We start from the raw sequence: 20,609 nt of genomic DNA, 5'->3' as shown, positions 1-20,609 counted from the left end.
ATCTAAACAAATGTCTGTAAGTGAAAAAGTTCTTCTTAAAAAATGTGTTAATGCGCTAAAAAGAAGATGGAAACGATCTTTCTAACATTAAACTCACCTGACTGATCAGCTGCTTCCACTTAGTACGTTCATGCAGCTTTGTTTATTTCAAAAGTCAATTAGACTTTAATGGAAACCTGGCTAGTGTTTGCTCCACTTTGAGTTTCAAGACTAATTATATACAGTATATACTCAACATCCATTGAATTGTATTATTGTCTTCATTATAAAAAAAAACTGCTTGAGATTCCACATCATGGTCACAAAATGATTGGTTTCAAAAATAAATTCTAGATATAAAAACTGTTACAATAAGTGATTCTTCAGTCACTTTCATGTAATTGCTCTGTGGATTCACACCTCAGTCTGAGTGTAGCAGCAGCTTATTTTTACAGCTGTTTGCTCCTAGTGTGTCCATGAGTCATTACCGGTCGTAACATCCCAGTTAACAAGCTTATCATGTAACTGCAAACCTCAAAATACGGGACTGTGGGATTCACCTGAGGGGGTTTCAGTAAGATGTGTATAAATATAGAGAGGGGAGGAGAAAAAAAAAGAAGCAGAAGATGTGATTTTTCACTGCAGGGTACCTGCCTCTTCAGCGTGGCTGTGTGGGAGTGTGTCACGGGATGAGATGGTTTAAAGAGCAGATATGACAGATGGAACACATGTTTCTTATTCCTGTTACGACATTGCTTGTGGCAGATACAGTCCTTGTCAATGAGTTTATGTGAATGCAAATACAGCTTTGTAAAGGGCTGTTATAATGATTGTTTTCATTGTTGCCGAAAGTGAAATGTTGGTATTTTTTAACTTGGACCCTATTTTTTTTCCACTTTTTTGTGTGGAAGAGACAATAGTTTTTGAAATTGGTCCAGTATACCTGCTGGAATCCTACAAGCTGCAATGAAACCCTCATGGCCAAATAAATGTTTTAAATCAGTCATGAATCAGTTGATCAGTTATTTTTGCACCTGCTGGCTCATTGAGTGAATGTTTTTGCAGTTTTCCTGCCATGCTTTCGTGTGTGCTGACGCCAAGTCAACATAATAACTTTAGTAAATAGTATTAACACAGCCGCTTTGTCTGCAGCATGTTTCTCCACTTGTGGAACAGCAATTTTCTTTGGGAAAATGCACTCTAATATGGGATTTCTTCCTCTCTCTGGCTAGTAAAAATGGTCATGTTCTGCAAGGTGCAGGCAGCAACCTGTAAATGCTGCAAGAAATATAGCTGGATAAGGGCCAGGAAGGAGAAAAAAATAACAAGAAAAAACACAATAAATGAGAAAAGTCAAAATGTTCAGAATACAGTTAACTATTTGAGTGTGGTAAAGTAGACTGCAAGCTACAACTAGTTTTTTTCTCAGTACGTCTAATATCTATCTATAAAAGCAAGAGGCGTGTGTGTGTGTGTGTGTGTGTGTGTGTGTGTGTGTGTGTCAGACTGATCTAAGATTTCGTATGTGGCTTGCGCATGGCATGAAGGTGTGCATCCTCAATTTTGAATTCACATTTAGAAATATAAATATAATAAAATATAAATATATATAAATGTCAGACATACAGTTTAGGTCTAGACATTGTTAAAACTGAAAACAGCTGATTCTCTTATGAAAAATCTATTATATATTTTCATGTGTTCCAGTGGCACATTGTGTTAATGCACGTTTATAGTGTTGAAAAGTTGGTGAATTGATCATTAAAACACTTTACACTATGTAAAGACAGCTGAAAACTGTTTTGTGCTGATTTGAGAATCAATAAAATTATCCTTCCTTAGGCTGGATGAGCATCTAGAGATTTGTACAGGTTAAAATTATTATTTCTACCCTTGTCAGTGTTTTTACTATATTTTCGATTCATTTTGTAACTCATTTCATGAATAAAACAGTTTGTTTTCATGGAAAACAACACAGACATTTTCTGTGAAGCCATACTTTTGAGCGCAAGTATATGTGAATAAATCTATTATTGGTTGGACTTAATGGAGTATCCAATAAAAAAAAAACCCTTCTACCTCACAATGGCCCTCATTTATCAAACGAGTGTACGTCAGAAAGTGACCGTAAAGTGGGAGTAAGATCATTTCTACGAAAGCCTCGGCATTTATTGATATGGACGTGAGCGGAGGGTACGATCAGATCTCACGTCTGCTCTCAGCTCGTGTACGCAAATCTGAGTCAGCATGAAGTCCACACGTCTGGGTCTGAGAATTGATCTTAGACTATTGTATCGATGCCTGGAGCTGATAAAACTCTGTGGTGTTTTTGTTTTTTAATGGTGACAAAGCAAAACATGTTTAGACTACATCGTTTATCATTAAAACATAATTTCAAATAAATACACCCTGCGATCATGAAATTCTTTAATCAGAATACCAGCCGAGGATATTAAATGTCTCTTAAATGTTAAATCTTCTGCTGTTTACTGTTATCCAGCTCCGACACCGGAGCGTCAGCGTCTCTTTTACCAGCGGTGCTGCCCGAATAGAAACATTTCCAATCAGCGCTGCCACACGCTCCTCTGACTAGGACATCATTATTAGTAAATGTAAAGAGGTGAATAATATATCTCCATCATAATAATAACAACAATATTTGAATATTATATAGATTATTAGGCCTTATATATCACGATGTAGAAATTAATTAGGCTACTCAAACCTCGCCGGGAGTTTAATGGTCCGCTACTCTGCTGACAGCACCACTGATTTCCTTAGTTTTCACTTTTTATGCTGCCAAACAAAACAAGTTTGTTGTTTTGCAGCTGTTGGATGTCAGCGTTTGACTTGCTCACTCTGAGAAATTCCTCTTCTTTTTTAATTAAAACCTACTTTAAAACATTGTTTACTTCCTTCAACCAAAAAGCTGTGAAAACGTTTAAGTCTGTGCTCTGAATGTAAAATATTCACCGAACTTGTTTGAGTATATAACTATAATTAATTTTATTTCGTGGGGGTCGTTTGTCTTTGTTTGGAGGGGGACAAAGAACGACCTCCATCTTGAAGCATGGAGAGAATTTGTTGATAATTCTCACTGCATTCAGTCTTTAATCCAAATGAAACTTGTGGAATAGCTGTGAGCCCTACACCTCCGTTGCTTTGTATTTCTGTAAAATGTGTACTGCGCTCTTGTTGTTAATTGTAACGGTGCACTCTGCTAATAAAGCTGACTTCAGGGGGAAAAAATCCACTTTTTGGCCGTATTGCGTCCTTCGGTGTCGTAAACTCTGAAGGCGAGCCATCTGAATCAGGTATATATTAGGGCGTGACATTTAAATGACGCTCGTTTCGAGCCGCCACATTTATCAACAGCCGATCATTCTTACGATTTGATTGGAGAGATCATTTGTTTGATAAATCACACGTGAACCCTGTCGTAAGACGAAATATACGCTCAGATCTGCGATTGTTTCTACGCTTGTTTCTACGCTCCTTTGATAAATGAGGCCCAATGAGTGGTCACTATTTTCAGTGAACAAATCTCTTTAAATATAGAAATATTTCTCTATCATCCTATATCATGACCTGCTGGATGATCGCAGATAAAAGATTATGGAAAAGAAGAGTGATGTTCATTAATCTGCATATCCGCTGTTACTTAATAACTTAATGAATAAATGAAGCTTCATTTCCTTTCTCTCACAGCCTCGATCTGCTGTCTTCTAAATATTGAAGAAAAAATAACAAAAATAAATAATGTGTTATTTTGCACTTTTATTACTTTCTCACTCGAAGAGCGTAATGAAGCGCCGGCTACTCTGCTCCAAAACACATCACATATACAAGTTCTGCTCTAATTGAAACCACTGAGTGTTGATTTGTTTCCTGACTCTGCAGTGTCCCCGCTGACTCACTCTCATTTAATAAATAATGGCCAAAGATGCCCGGATGGTTTGGAATTCGTTTTCTGCTCTGGGTTTCATCAGGCCTTGTTCAGAGTAAATACGCTTGATATCCATTTGTATTCTTATCACATTAGTCTGTCTCCATCTGAGCCGGTTTCAGTCTGCTGAGTCGGGAGACTTATTCCGTCATCTGCTCTCCTCTTCCACTCTTCCCCCAGTCTTTGCTTCATGTCATCACTGGGGAACCGGAGTCTTTTTGGCTCTAAATGCACACTAACAAAAGAGCAAATCACTCCCTCTCAATTTTGCAGCGTCTTATTTTTGTGTCTTTGTTTCTGTCTCTGTGTCTCTCTCTGGCCTCCCCTTCTCTCTCTGTCTCTATCACTCGGTTGATCTCTCTTTCTTCCCTCTTCTTCCTTCCTGATTCTTTTTATATCTCACAGAGATGCTCCTCAGAGGCATTCAGCGGAGTTGTCTGATCTGAATAAATGTTTGCGATTAGAGCCGGGGCTGTCTTGTGGTTTGGGCTGCCGATGTGGGAGTCGGTGCTCAAGTCACTCCATTGTGCCCCCCTCTTCCTCCTCTGTCTGTCGCTCTCAGTTTGTGGCATCTATTTTTAATGGCCTGGGAGATGTGCGGAAAACCCCAGCCTCTATCTTCCACTTGACAAACAAGATAGTTGAGGACGCTTACTTTTCATTCTCTGTTTTTCATCACAGTGGCTTTTATTTGGATGCAGATATGATGTGAAAATGTTTGGGGTATTATTCACTTATATAATAAGTGTTGTTTGATACAAATTCCAGTTTCTATCGTTTCCAGATTTTAGGGCTTTTCATGAAAAGTGAACTGCAAAAGAAGCGGGAAAAAAATCACATTGTTTTTTTCTCAGTCCATTAAAGAAATCCCATCAACAATTAATGTTTAAAGCAAAAGCTTTCAAGAGCGACTTATGCAACAAAGTGAAGTGATATCGGTCCAGTATGAGCCGTTCTGTCCACCGATCATATTATTTTTTACGCCAGATCCTTTGAAGACTCAACACTTCATAAAAGAGTGCAAACTTTCTCTCATCTTCAAAGATGGTCCGCAGGGGCTGCACTTTTCAGCCAGGTTGGGATGTGCTCACGTTGACCTCTCTGAGGCATTCGTCTGGTTTGTTCCACGCCGCACAGCTGAGTGGCTGCTGAAAATATGGCCAGACGCTGACCTTCCTTACTTTGATTTTGACGCTTTTACCACCCACAGTGCTTTCTCCGAGCACAGCCTCACGCACCACTCTCCCTCCCGCTGATACCACCCAGCTTCCTCCAGTGCCGCACTTTGAAGTGGGTGCTAGCCAGCAGTTAGTGCAGGGCATTACAAAATGGAAGTCATTCTTTGATCCATCTCTTCTTTCTCTTTTTGTTTTGTAGTGACAAACGTCACTCTGAGTAACACAGTAGTTTACAGTGAGACACCACTGAGTACATACCTGAAACATGGAGCTTGAAATGACCTCTGAACACTCTCATTACAAGAGCCCCACACCAAAAAAATCTCTTAATCTTTCAGTTAAAGTTAATAATTTTCAAGGAGGATTCTTTGATGAAAAGCAAAATTTGAAGGACGAAATTATTATTTCAAGTGAAAATCATTATTTCTTACGGGCGTGAATCAGCAGAGGCCCCACAATCGATTTTATCCTGATACCTGAGTCATGATATAATATATTGCGATTTAACTATTTAACTGCATTTTGTGTCCACAAAATTAAATTAAATCAAGATTTTTTTTTGTCAAATACGAGAAAATTCTCTATTCTATTCATCTTACTTCAGTCTTTTTATTTCTCCACAATGAGAGTCAAACATGCTATGCTGTATTGTCTTTTATCCCCCACCTCTATTATTTCTACCCTTGTCAATGTCTTTACTATATTTTTGACTTAGTTTGTAACTAATTACATGAACAAAACCGTTTGTTTTCATGGAAAACATGACATTGTTTGGGTGACCCCAAACTTTTGAGCATTAGTGTACCTCCATAACTTCCTGTCATACCACTGGATATTCTAGGGGATTTTGAAACTTCAGTGAAAATTACAGAAATATTTGAAGCCTTGGCCCCAGGGGAAGTAAAGCACAAAGCCACAGTTATAGATGGATTCCACCGAGTGCATAATATCAAGGTAAAATGACCAAATCAACACAATCTGCAAGCCAACAAAATCGGAAATATTCTGAAACACTTGCAGCCGGAACATCCACACTGCAAAAAAAGGTGTGTCTAAAAACAAGATAAAAACACTAAATCCGAGGGAAATTATCTTGCTGCATGGACAAATAATTTCACTTGACAAGATTTCTTAAATTAAGATTGTTAAATCTAGAAATAAGTAAATAAATAAATAAATAAGAAATAAATAAATAATAGTGTTGAACGCTTAAAATAAGAAGTTAACTCTTAAAAAAAGATAAATTATCTAACACTTCCAAATCTAAGTTTTTTTTATCGTGGTAAGAAACAAATAATTTGCAGTGCACTATGCTCGGGCTAGTTCATCGCTGCTTGCAGCTTTAATTTATCTTGTTTTAAGAGTTTATTTCTTATTTTAATTTTTTTTTTAAAGATAATTTCCCTCAGATTTAGTGTTTTTATCTTGTTTTTAGACACCCCTTTTTTGCAGTGAAAGGTCCACATTTGGTCTCCACCACACAAGAGGACAGGGATCAGGTTTCACACCTGTCTTTTAAATAGTCTTTCAGTTTATTCTTCGCTCTGACGGTCAGTTTTCCTTTGGATGCTTCTCTGATGTCGCCGGGGGGCTGATTTTTTTGCACTTTATTTAAAAGAAAAACACAGCATTTGAAAACTTGTTTGGATGTTGATTACCATGCCTACTGTAATATCTTGATATTGCTCAAGCCTATTATGAATCAATTTGTCAATCTACAGAAAATTATTCAGCCGCTGTTAGAGCATTCATTTCTCATTAGTCATGTTTCAATCAACAAAAAAATTACCAAAACATTTTATAGTTCTCAGACAAGATATTTGATGAGACACTTTAAATGTCAAAGAATTAATCAGTTTTAGATTATTAATTGATTCATGCATTAGCTGTAAATGCTAATCTGAACTTCAGGGCTGGAGCCAGTCCCAGCTGACATTGGACAAGAGGCGTATTAGTTATAGTTTATGAATAAAATAATAGTCAGATTTATCAATGATTAATATAATCGTTTGTTGCAGCCCCATTAGTATTTTCTCTCATAACTTTTCCGGAAACAGTAAATATCTCAGATATGAGTTTCCAACTTATTTTCTTTGTAGCACTTTTCCCTTGGTTAGAGATAAAGAACAACGTATGAGACACATTAGCTCTTTGGAGCTGCTGTACACTGGCAGACCCATCAGCCCGGGCATAACCTCCCATGATCCCACTCTCCATGCTCAACCCCTCTCCAGTGTGTGTGTGTGTGTGTGTGTGTGTTACTTGTGAGTATGAACTGTCTGAATCATATTTTACTCTGGATCTGGCTCTTATATAAGAGTTTATATTCCCAAACTTTTCCTGTCTGGGACCCAAACTGTGTGCGTTAAAATTCAGGCCTCCAGATTCTTGCCTCATTAAAACACACTGGTACCCAGTCCTGTATGTGTCTATATATGCTACACACACACACACACACACACACACACACACACACACACACACACACACTGTGCACACAGTGCACACAGCACTGGCTGGTTGGAGCAGATACCATGCAGGAGTCACTTGTTTGCAGAATCAGTTCCACATCACGTAAATGCAATGTGTCCTGCAGCTGCACCCTCGGAAATACTGTGTGTGAGAGAGAGAGAGAGAGAGAGAGAGAGAGAGTTAAATGCACAGAAACTAGAAAGTCATTCACGGTGGTGGCTTGAACCATGTGCTCCAAAGGTTGCCAGTTCTTAAAAGTAAAGCTGTGAACCTAACCTAAACATATTAGCCTGTTGTGTAGATGACAAGGGTTTGTCCTGTAATGCAATACACAGAAATCATGGCAAGTGATGTTTTTAAAGCCGATACATTCAGACTTCAAAGTTTTCGTGGTACATCTATGCAGCATGCTGATATCATCATTGATTTTTAGTGCTGCTGTTTATTTATTTGTGGGTTTTTCTGTTCACTCGCTTTGAACGCTGTGCAGTATGAGATAGTTCCAGTCTGTGGTTTTAACAGAGCACAGTGGGATGAAAGCTGGCAAACCAGGCAAACAAAGGACTGGAAATGGATCTGGAAATAAACAGCCTATTCTGTATCAATACTGTGAAAATTATTTTAAAAATCCCTAACTGGTGGTGTGACTCAGAATAGTTGACTGTTCTGATTCAATCCAAGGAGTCTGATGCGATGGCCGATATCACAGTTGAATCGTCGCAGCGGCAAGAGAGTTTTGTTATGAAACAAAAGATCATTCCACTCAGCATATGGGGGTGCTGAACAGTCATGTTTCCATACACACATTTCTATGCACATGAAAAAAGCCTGATGGAAACACCGAAATTGGATAAAACTTTCAAAAATGCGCATAAAAGTTTTTACACTCCCTTGAGGTGGTTTTTGTGTTTTTTCGAAAAATGGGAAATGGAAACGCCTTTTCTGAATAAGTTCTGAAGTAGCAAACATTTAACTCAAGACTGATCAGCTGTTTCCACTTTTATCTGCCGGTCAAGATGAGCCGACTTGAAAGAATAAATATTAGTTGCCCAATTGAATCTAATTCCTAAAGACGTATTTCTTTCATGACTTGCCAAAGTTGTCCCATTAGCAGCCTATTTTTTTTTTTTTAAAGTTCTCTCTTGCTCGATCTCTTCTTCTTCTATTGTTTTCTTTCTTGCACACTCTTCTTCTACTACTGTTTACTGACAGAATAGCCTACAGCAACACATTACACTGCCATTTTCTGATGAAAGTATGTTTATGCAGCTTCATTTATTATCATATATACTAAACCTGTTGGAAACGTCCCTAATTCACATTTTCTTTAATGCGACACAAACATTTTGCAACAAAATTTGATTAGACTTTAATGGAAACAATCTAATGTCTAAATTTTACATAGAATTGCTTGTTTCCTCATAATAAATCATTATATACTGTATATCCTAGTATAAATGTCAGCCTAATAATAATTATTTTTATGAAAATTTGAAATACCCTGTGCTTAAGCTGCCTCATTAGTGTCTGTAAATAAATCACCATGGCAGACTAAATTACTGTATTGTGGGCTCATCAGCGCAGCACACTGTGATAGCCTCAGAGAGCCTAAATAGCAACAACATACAGAAGATACATTTATTGATCAGAACACTCATATAAGAGCATCTACAGTAGTGTTCAAAATAATAGCAGAAAACCAACAAGACCCAGCATTCGTGATATGCACGCTCTTTAGGCTGTGCAATTGGGCAATGAGTTGAAAGGGGCCTTAAGAGTGTGCATATCACGAATGCTGGGTCTTGTTGGTTTTATGAGAATCTACTGCACCTACTTGTACCTTGTTTGCCATGTAGCAATAAAAAATATACTAAAAACCTGGATTAATCTGGTTAGTCACATTGGACTGCTATTATTTTGAACACTACTGTATAAATGATTCTCTGATATCCAGCAAGGAGAGGCACGTAGAAGCAGCTGTTTGCAGGTCTCTCTTTCTCTCTGTCTCTTTAAAATGTCCTTTCACTTCTCTGTCGTGTCCCTTCTGTCTGTAGATTGCTACAATGGGGGGAAGAAGGAATTAGGGACAAAACCACTATTTACAGCCTCGAGAAGCAAGACGTGAACTAAGTGATGTGTCTGTCAGTCTATCGATCTTGTCCACTCTGTCTTAGTCCTACAACCATCTCTCTACACACACACACACACACACACACACACACACACACACACACACACACACACACCTCTACAATCACGGTGTTATTGTCAACTTCTAAGTACAACTTTTGTACATAAATACAGTTTATGCTTTTAAAACCAAATCAGCCGGTTTCAATTGAGACTGTCTTTTTCAGACAGTTATATGTTTACATAGTTTTAACGAGGAAGGAGGGAAGTCAAATGTATGTGTTGACAATGAGAACAAGTAATCAAACCTAAGTGGCAGTCAGTGTCCAACTTATAAAAGTGAAGGTGAAAGAGAACATGAGTGTGTGTAAGTCGCAACCGCCCCTTTCTTTGAGTTAATTTCCCCTGACAGGGGGTCTCTACTCTCTGATAGTGGGAGATGGGTGCCCTCCAATCCAAAACCAGTGACACATGACTGACTGACTGACCGACAGATGGACAGAAGAAAATTAACTCTCTGCTCACTCTTTCAGTCCCAGAAGCAGCGCTGAAACAAAGACAGATATATGATATGAAGTTTAATGCAGTTTGCTACTATGGCTCCGAGCAGCTGGGACACTTTAGAATACAGTATCATCAAAAAGACTCCCAAACAACTGTAAAATGTTTAGATTCTCCAAACATACTGTACTTTTAGGCACAGAGCTGCTACAGGTTCTTAATGTCTTTCTTTTACAAATATGCAACTATTTTCTCATCAAACACATGTGAAACAGAACAAAACCATTGATATGATGCGTTTTCGATGTGTTGTGATGCACATTTAATGCACATGAGCTGGGATTTAGTTCTCTCAGGCAGCAGAATGAATGAAGGAAAACAGGACAGGGGGAACTTATATAGACGTGGTCAGTGCCAGCTATTCTTGTACATTGAAGGTTCCTAAAGTTATAACGAGAATGTGTCCTCACATGGTCAAGTCTGTCAACACAGATGTAACATCTTACTCAAGTTCAGACAGTAGAGACGTCAGATCTGTAACCTAAAATACATCTATACCTAAGTACAGAGTTTTGTATTGAGTCGACAGTTGCATACTATGTAGGGTCACAAAAAAACATATTAGTTATTTTGTTTTTTTGAGTTAGTACAGATCAAAAATCTATGCTAAAGCATATGAACACTCATTGTGCCGTCCGTCTAAAAATCATTAGAAAGTTTGAGGAACAAAACCTCTTTGAACTTAAGTATGTTCTTGAAGGACAAACGGAAATATAACCATTCTAAAAAAAAAAAGTGATTTTCGTTTACTAGACTGCAGGTCCCATTTCACTCCGTTTTTTATTAACCCAAGAATCATTGCGTCACATGTGGTTTATTGAGTATTGATCAAACCTTATAAAACATGAGTCTAGTGGTTATGATGTACTTCTACGTCTAATGCAGGACAAGCCTGAGGCTAACTCATGAATGTGCATTGATACTTGGCCCGTAACAATCCAGCCAGGTGCTATAAATATGTATTCTGCACACAACGCTTGATCATTCATCATTCACAGTAGGCCTGAGGGGGATTCAGAAAGTTGGAAAAAAATATATTTTCACAATACATATTTTTTTTGACCAATACATCAGTACATCTGGTGCTTCTGTTTTTCTTCTTTTCTGCTTTTCCTGGCTGTAAAACATGTTTTTCCCTATCAGATCAGAGCATTTTGGTACAAGAAAAACAACCTAGAATAAAGTGTCATTATATTCTGAGTTGTGGGAATTGTTACTGCAGTCTCCAATAGTAGTTTAAAACAAATTAAGTAAAACCCTCAACTTGTGTGAGAGAAAAGGTGTTGCTAAAAGAAACCTCTATTTCTTTTGTAAGATATTTTCCAAAGTTCTGTCTTCACCAGGCATATCAAACTTTGTTCTGTTGTTCTGGGGTCTGGGTTTCCACCTGAGCCCAGGCCTCCATCCATCACTGTTAGCCGAGCTGTCGGCTGACACTGTTTACACCTTAAATAAGGTCAAGACTGCAGTGACTAAACAATCAGGGTTCTTTGACGGGAACATTTAAGTTTGGCCGCTGTGGGACCAAAGCTGAGGCCAGAATGAGTTTTGATGAAAAAGAAACTTCCAGAAAAACTAACTTCAAACAAAAAAAAGTTTAACAGGTAACAGTTGAAACTATGGCTGTTATCAAACTTGAGTCTTTAAACTGAGAATTAATGGGATGAAAAGCTCAATCTTTATTATGTGTTTAAGCTCCCTCCCAAAAAAATCTAGCTTTTTATTTATTTATTGGACTATCAAGACTAGTCTCCCCTCTAAAACGTCAATATAACCTGTTTGTACAGTCAGCAAATATGACTCACATTTACGTTTTAGCCTGTCGTCCGCCACCATCTTGTGGACGTAGCCGTAATGATTGGCGGCAATGTGGAGCGGTAGGGAGGGGGGGTGTATGTGTCGAACAAACGGTGGACTTTCACCCAGGAGAACAGGGTTCGTGTCCCATGTAAAGACAAAAGTAAACTACTTTTAAATGTAATTTACATTTTTTAAAATAACTTCCGTTTTTACGTAACTTCCGTCCCATGTCGCCCTTGTAACGACTTCACTTCCGGCATTTCTGGTATATTTATTTACTTTTTAAACCATCTTTTATGACGCCTTACCAGGACGTTTTTTTGCCCCAAACCTAGGTCAGTACATGTATGTTTAATCAATCAAAATCAAAATACTTTATTTATCCCAGAGGGCGAATTCAGTTGTTCAGAAAAGTTCAGTCTGTTAGCTCTTCTGTAGATTATTGATGAATGAGACAGCCTGATGGCTGAGGGAGCGAAGGATCTCCGTCCTGCAAAGGAGAGAGAGAAGCCGTCGTGTAGCGGATGATCCGGGTATTTCAAGATGGCCTCGAACATCTTGACAGTGCATCTCTCCACCACCTCCTCCAGTGTGTCCGACCTGGCTCCAATCACAGAACCAGCTCTTCTGACCAGTCTGTCCAATCTCTGTATCTGATGCTGCCTCCCCAGCAGACTGCAGCATAAAACAACACACTTGCCACCACTGACTGATAAAACAGGTGACTGATAATGATGTGAGTGCTTTTTCTAGAACACTCCACTGTACCACGAGCCGGAAACACTCATATGTGTCATTATGGGATTGACAAACGGTCTATTCTGTTTTCCAGGCTGGAGATCTTGTTTGGACTATCAGTCAACACTTTTTTTTCCTACTTCATTCAATACCCATCATATGAATGGAAGCATTACGTTGTGTAAAATGCACCACATCCAAACAATTTTTAATCACATAAATTGAAGAACAGAACTTTTTTTTCCAGGTCTGGTAGCAGAAAGGACTGAATGACAGTATTGTTTGACCGGAGAGGTTGTATACTTCCAGGTACTGGGTAATTTTAGTGGCTACCTTAAACTTACCTAGCACTACAATACCTAGCCTTACTTTCACTCCATTAAATCCCACTGCAAACACATTCTTTGCCCTGCATGACATCACAGTTAGTTACCAAACCAATGCATTTACACACATACTTATGACAGCACTTTGTGTTGCATTACAGCACTTTGTGTTGCATTTATTGTATGAAAAGTGCTTTATAAATAAAGTTTGATTTGATTTGATTTGATTATGACTTAGGAAATATCCCTGCAGATATACGACTAATATGTTAGCTGAGAGTAAATATTTTACTGTGTAAATAAATATAAATAAATAAATAAATAAAATCTATTTCCAGCAAACCCTTCAACTTTGACAACATCAGCTCATCCCCTGACTCCATAACTGATAGATCACAAAACTTTTATATGCCGTGTGCCACTTCCCAACATATTTGGTGACACAGCACCCACATTCCTTACATCATTTTCCTGTATTGTTGCTGCAAAGCTTCTCAATTTAGAATAACAGTGCGAAAAATGCCAGAATCAGGCGACGTGATACTGCATAATGTTTGGAGATGCTGCTGGCGGAGTGTTATTTATTTTGCTGCGAGCAGATCGGAGGGATGCTGAGCAGCTCGACTTTCTGTATGATAAATAAGAGCAGCTGCTGCTGTGCTTTGCATGCATGTGTTTGTGAGGGTGTGTGCTGCAGCTCCAGATTTCAGGTCCAGACTATAGGAGGGTGGTCATCTGGTTTGACACCTGAACATTACACACACAAAACAACCAATCCTCTACTATTCACTCACACACATGTATACAAACAGTAGCAGGAATACTTATCTGCTATTCTCCATCAGACTGTAAACACTGTCAGCCTCAACACAAGCTTTTTAAGTGATTTTGTGTGTTTTTCTGTGTTTGCTGATGTTCACGCACATGTGTGAATTTCAGTGTAAGTAAGTGCAGGGTTTTGGGTGTGCTCAACGTCGTGCGTGCAAATACAGCCTGTCAGTCAGCTTTACAGAGTACAAACTGGCATCATTAGCGAGCCTGTGACTGGCTGCCACGGCACACTGGTTACAACACTGACAGCGAGGAAACGCCGAGTTTGAAAACCGCTGTATTATTTCCAGCATATTTGTACATTTGACAAGTTTGCGTCTCCACAACTTGGATGCAGCTCAACTGGCAGGAATGAAGGTGAGACACCGGAAGATGAAACGAGCATCTGGCAGCACACACGCGATAATATGAACAAACTCTAAAAGCTGTCAATGTTAAGAGAGCATTATGCAACAAAATTGTAATAATTTTCCTTCAAGAATCAAATACAAACAACAACAAAAATATGAATATCAACATAGGTGTCAAGAAGGTGCTTTTTGGAAGCACATTAAAAATATTCAGCAACTTATTACAGTAATACCACACTTATTTTTTTCAAATTTAATCTACTTTTATATTACTGTACTTAAAGAATGACCACAGGAAAATGCTGCATCGGCAGTTTCAAGCTTGTTTGAAGCTTATTATCCTATAAAGGATAATAGGTTTCTCTCTGATAGAGACAAATGGGTAACTCAACCATGTTTGCCAAGTTTCCCTGAATAAATTGTTTGAGTAGAGAATGTAATGGTTTGAATCAATGCTTTAACATTGGTTTTAACTTCGAGATAAATGCTCTGAAAGCACTGAATTGCATGAAATGATCTCACGTGAATAAAAGGATTACGTTCCAACACTATGAGAGGATTATGTGACTGGAGAACAAACTGAACATGGTGTTTTCACTTGACTGCCATATGAAAAGGCTAGATTACAGTCAGGTTTAGAGAAGGACGGCGGGTTATTTGATGCTGGGTTTTTGCTCATGGTTTCCGAAGATAAAAGCAAAAGCATTACTCACACCTAGAATGCATGTAACAGGAAACTGATGGTGCATTTGTACTCAGAGCTGAATTTCACTATATTTGCTTATCCGTTCCCACACTATCTCCGTGTCAGACCACTGCTCGTTTCCATCAAACAGTCCTTTGAGATATTCCTCGTAATGTTTGCAGTGAGGACTTGAGTCATGCCCAATTTCTGTGATTCCAAGACTGTTTAGAGACCCCAGTAGAAAGAAATATTCAAATACAATAATACTTTGTGAAAGAACTGCATGGTCTTTGCCTCAAACTGTATAAGATTAGCATAAAGTGGGCCTGTCTATAAAGGGAGGACTCATTAGTACCCATAGAAACTATTTTCATTCAGATATTTTGAGGTCAGAGGTGGGGCTGGGTGATATGGACCAAAAGTCATATCTGGATATATTTAGGCTGAATATCAATATACGCTATATTTTCAATATCATTATCATAAAATGAGACCAAATGTTCAGTCAAAGTCACAGCCAAATATGATATGTCACAAGTATTTTTATTGAAACCGTTTATTTAAGTGAAAATAAATACTGTATAACAACAGGTGTACCTTTAAAAAAAAAAAAAAAAAATCAAAGTTCCATAAAGTTAATAAAAAAATATATTAAATAAAAATAGCCTATGAAATAAAATAGGCCAAATGGGCTAAATGTCAGTGTTTTCCTCTCATTATTAGGTCACCGGGTCTTATCTGTCTTTGAAAACTCCAGATTTTTGCTGATATCAGCCCGTAGGTTGGGATCCTCTCTTCTTCTACCCTCGTGCCATTCCTCCACTCTGATCAGCTCCACGCCCGTCGGCTCAAAGACCTTGACGGAGCCTGTCCGTGTCTTTTATTCTCCATCGGCTTTGCTTTCTAGTTTTTGTCAACTCGACTGTCCTGCTGCCAACCTTCTGTTCATTTTTTAATCCGTGCTCCCACCGAGCCCTGCACTTTGTTGTCTTTCTCTTCATCTCTGACTCTTTGCTCTTGCGCTTTTGTTTCCTCTGCCTATCGAGCCTCCGCTGTGTCTGCTGCCCTTCATTTTAGTCTCAAGTCATCTTTGTTCCTTGAAGCTTAGCCATCTCTCGTCACTATCCTCTCTGCCTTTCAATATCCCCTCCAACTTTCATCCTTCACCTTTCCTCTCTGCTTTCTTCTCTCGCCTTAGTACTCCTCCTCTGCTCTCCAGCTCAGAGTGAGGATGCAGCCTTTTTCATTTACTGCAATATCTCACCTGCATAACTCTGTTCCTTTTTGTGCAAAAATTCTGAACAGCACACCACCTCTGTTGCTTTGTTGCCCTTTTCTCAACAGCAGATCCAGTCCAGATGGCCTGATTCAGTGCTTACCATTCACCACTGTCCACATGGAATATTCTCATTTAACAACTATAGAGGTTTTAACTGCATGCAGCACATAAGACAGTCAATTTCTACTGCACATTTACTCCATACTTAGGAGGAAATGTGAGAATTTGGCACATAGGGATGGTAATATCTGTCGATCCATCTGTCCAACGCCGCACATGAAGTCATGTGAAGTTGAAAGAGCTTTTCTCTACGCTTTGTGACTGGATGTGCTGAGGCGGAAATGGACTAGAAATTGAATGAAAGAATAATAAGGGAGAAAAAGATGTTGTAGAAAGTGAAAATGTTATATTTCTTTCAAGACTTACCCAGAGTGTATGGTGAGCAAAGGTCTTGTATAGGAAAAATGTTAATAATTACTCCCTCTCCCCCTCTTTGTTTGTCTGTCTCCAGGTCTTCTCTGACGTGCCCTCATTGCCTCAAGCAGAGCAACACCTTTGACCCATTTTTGTGTATCTCCCTGCCTATCCCCCTGCGACAAACCAGGTGATGTATAACACACGACAAGTGCTAGCGTCAGAAATATATATTTACAATAAATCAAATATAATTTGATTATAAACTGGCACATGTTTTTCTGCCTTGCAACACTGTATTAAGAAAATAACTAATGTGCTTTATGGTGAATAACTCTTCCTTGCTGTCCATACATATTTCTTCTCATTGATAGTGCCATGAGTAAACTCCAGGTTTAGGGATTTTTCATCTCACTATGGTCATTATGGTGGTGAGTAAGTATGTTGAGAATATTTGCCGTACTCTGGTTTATTGGGTAAATCTCCTGTAGGACTCCCAAAACTGTTTAGTCAAGCAAAAGCTTTTCTTAGCTGCTGGGGAGCTGACATTCTGGATATATGAGGTTGTCAGTTGATATGGATATGATGATCTAGACTTCCTAATATAGCAGAAAGATGTGTCTCAATGGATAAGGAGAAAAAAAGACATCAATCATAACAGATGTGATGTAAAAGTGCACATTCTCTAAAAGAACATGTTAAAAAATATGACTGCCTGAACTCGACCACACATTTGCAGAAATATCCCACACACCAGCAGACTCTGTCCTGGCCCTGGTCATATCAGAGTGATAAATGTTGGCCATCAAGTCCCTGACCAAACACTTTCTGTGTTGTTTCCATTTTTAACCGTACCTGAAGCTGCACATCAGCAAGCTCCGGCTGTAAGACAGTACGACTTTGACATGTGAAGAAACAGACACAGAGAGAGAAAAGGAGAGGGGGAGGGAATGCACAAAGGACTTTTTATTTTGACATTGCTAAGAGAGCGAGAAAGATAGATATAAAACTGTGTGGCTCTAGTTAATGTCAGGCATTTGCAATCAGTTGCTGGTTCTAATTAAAAGCCCCATACACCCACACAGGTGATATTAATTATTTTCCCTGACTAGACCTCTTCACAGGAATGAGTGTGCAGCATAGACTGTATGTAAGAAGTTGATGTAGAATACTTGTGGATTAGCTTGATGAATACAATGCAATTTTGCTGTTGCCATCTTGTGTTTTTGGAGCCAGAAGTGACCATATTTGGACTAGAGGGTGGAGCTAAGTTATCAGCTATTGCTAGTTAGCTAGCTTGGTCAGCAAAGTGTCAAAAAAAGAACAGCCAGTTGACTTGTTAGAGTGCCTTTTAGTACAATCGCTGAATGCTAAACAAGACATTTTTAGGCAAACAAAAGTTCGAAATGACACTGTGCCATGGTAGCAACTTATATATATCCTCCTTTATAGTCTATTTTACTCTAAATTGGACTACAATTAAGAAAATCAACATCATGCTGTATTGAAGAAGACTTGAAATTAGCATTCGAACCATAAATTATGTGGGGTTATTTTCTCATAGACTTCTATTCAGTTTGACTACTTTTTGCAACCACTGGAGTTGCCCTCTGCTGGTCATTGCAAAAAATGCAGGTTCAAGGCATTTCTTCATTCACTTTACTGTTCAGACCCAGAGGTTTCACACAGTATACAGTATGGTTTATAATTGATCGACATTTCTGTAAACCTGCTTTGTAGCACCTGTAAGGATGGGAAATATTACACCTTTATCATTCTTAATACTATATGGATTCCTATGACCTTAAGTAACTCCCATCAGAGGTCCGGTACAACGTGAGCAGACATCTAATCAGCCAGAATAACTGAAAACACCTGTATGGGTGTGCTGTGCCTTTAAATTCAGTTGAATAGGGGGCGTCTTGGTAAGCAGGGCATACTGGGATAGCATAACCACAACATTGTAGGTTTTGTCTCATGTTATTCCCTTTCTCTCTCTGCCCATGTGCCCAGTCATGCATAAGACATCTTGAAAAGAAAGAAAAACAACAAATATCAGTTGAATTCCAGTCACACGATTTCATGATTTGCCTGCATTTAGTGTTCAGTGAATCCTCCTATCTTCAAACATCCAGACGCCGCTGCTCTGCATCCCCTCTGCATCCTCTCTGCATGGCTTCCACAGAGCTAACACCAAACTCAGTTTTACAGCGTGAGTTTTCTGACAGTGTGTGGTCTGTGCCTGCAGTTGCCTGAGCCCAGCACAGAGGGAAATTCATTCAGGTTCAGTTTGGACTCACTGCCGGTCCCCCACACTGACCTGACCCCCTCCCCACACACACACACACACACACACACACACACACAGTGGCCTCATTGCATCGTCCTGCTGCAGCAGTATCCCAGCAGAATGCCTGATAAGTCTGAGGGCCCCCAGAGACACAGCAGGGCCTGGCTGGCAGTGGGGCATTGAGGTCTGGGTGCTGCAGATAATTCCGGTATGGCAGAGAGAAAAGGAGGATGGCAATATCTCTGAGTGTTTTCTCCTGATCTAACCTTGCAAAGTCAGTCTTGGCATAATACTTACAATAGTTATTTTTTTCCATAAGAGTTGGGATGCATTGTGGGTAATGTAGATGGCAGGTTTTGACAAAGAAGAAGAATGCATGGACTAAAAAAGATGATCTGGTTCTGCCGAATCAATTTTGAGCTTTTTTTTTTTTTTTTTTTAAATCTATACATCCTTTCCGACAATGTTATAGGAGTGAATTGCTGAACTGGTGGATTATTCTTATATATGTATACACTGCAATATTATTTAAATGGTCTAAAAGCAACCGTTGTAATGTAAGAAAGACAATTTGGTCAATATTATTCAGGACATCATGTTTGCTTAATGTTTGTCTCAGGGGGTTGATTAAAAGAAAAAGCAAAACTGTTCAAGAGCCAGTTCTTACAATCTGCATTTTCTAGCAGCACATGAAAACAAACAAATGAGCTCTAGGGCTGCAATAATATCAGATTTCCATAACACGGTTATTATGGCCAAAATCATTCATGATAATGATTTGATCAATATGTATTTATAAAATAATAATAATTCCCCTTTAACTTTGTTTATTGTGCATTTTGCCTCTGTTTTCGCAAATCGATTACACTCAAAATACAATTTTAGGGAGGTCTGTTGCCATAAAAAAAAAATCAACAATTAAAAAATTTAAGAGGTGCTGCATTTTTATTTTTACAAGGTACTGTGTATTATTAGCATGATATCAATATTTATTTGTTTTAAAATAACAGATATTGTCAATAGCAGTATGTAGTGAAACCTCGAAGTGGTACACACTCACAAATGGATTCCTATAGGGCAGGAAAGTACTGGTGTACAGGATTTGTAGCAAAACATGCGGAAACACGTCTACAGTGGTTAAATCTGTAAACAATTTTGACGTGGTTTTTTAAGACCATTTTGAATGTTTTTAACCTGAAGAGCACTGTGTACTCTTTGGCTTATAGACACTATCAGGTTCTGATCCAGCAGGGGGCTGGAGGGGGGGGCTGCAAAAAAATCTGCTTTGTAAGATGATATCTCTATTTCCTGTTCCTCTCGAGTGTCTTCCCACACCACTCATCCTGTTTCATTGCACATCTCTGTGTCTCATCTCGGAGCATCTAACACCGTAAACAAAACATCTGCTCAGATCCTCCGCCGTCTGCCCTGTCAGCCTCCCCACCGCTTACACATTACTCACCTGAATAATGCATGATGGGAAACAGGAAGTAGAGGTGTCAGCGATTACACTGTCTTCTCCCCAAATGAGAAGGCGTGACCTCACTCTGTCTCCCCACTGTCTTTTCCTCCTCAGCACATGCCCTCCTTCATGTTCTCTCATCTTCCCACAATCCCTCCATCATCTCCA

The 20,609-nt window shown here is 38.9% G+C and overlaps 1 protein-coding gene across 1 annotated transcript in view; it reads left to right on the top strand.

The window, feature by feature from the left end:
• Window positions 1–20,609, top strand: part of usp43a (ubiquitin specific peptidase 43a) — a 158,067-nt gene that overhangs the window by 56,912 nt on the left and 80,546 nt on the right. The window contains exon 4 of the mRNA XM_059339929.1: window positions 16,787–16,879. Within this exon, the coding sequence (XP_059195912.1) occupies window positions 16,787–16,879 (93 nt within the window). The remainder of the gene's footprint in view (window positions 1–16,786; window positions 16,880–20,609) is intronic.

The sequence above is a fragment of the Centropristis striata genome, chromosome 1 (genome assembly GCF_030273125.1).
Source record: "Centropristis striata isolate RG_2023a ecotype Rhode Island chromosome 1, C.striata_1.0, whole genome shotgun sequence".
In the NCBI taxonomy this organism is placed as follows: Eukaryota; Metazoa; Chordata; class Actinopteri; order Perciformes; family Serranidae; genus Centropristis; species Centropristis striata.
Note: the sequence above shows the minus strand (reverse complement) of the source record. Positions and strands in the feature narration are given on the sequence as shown.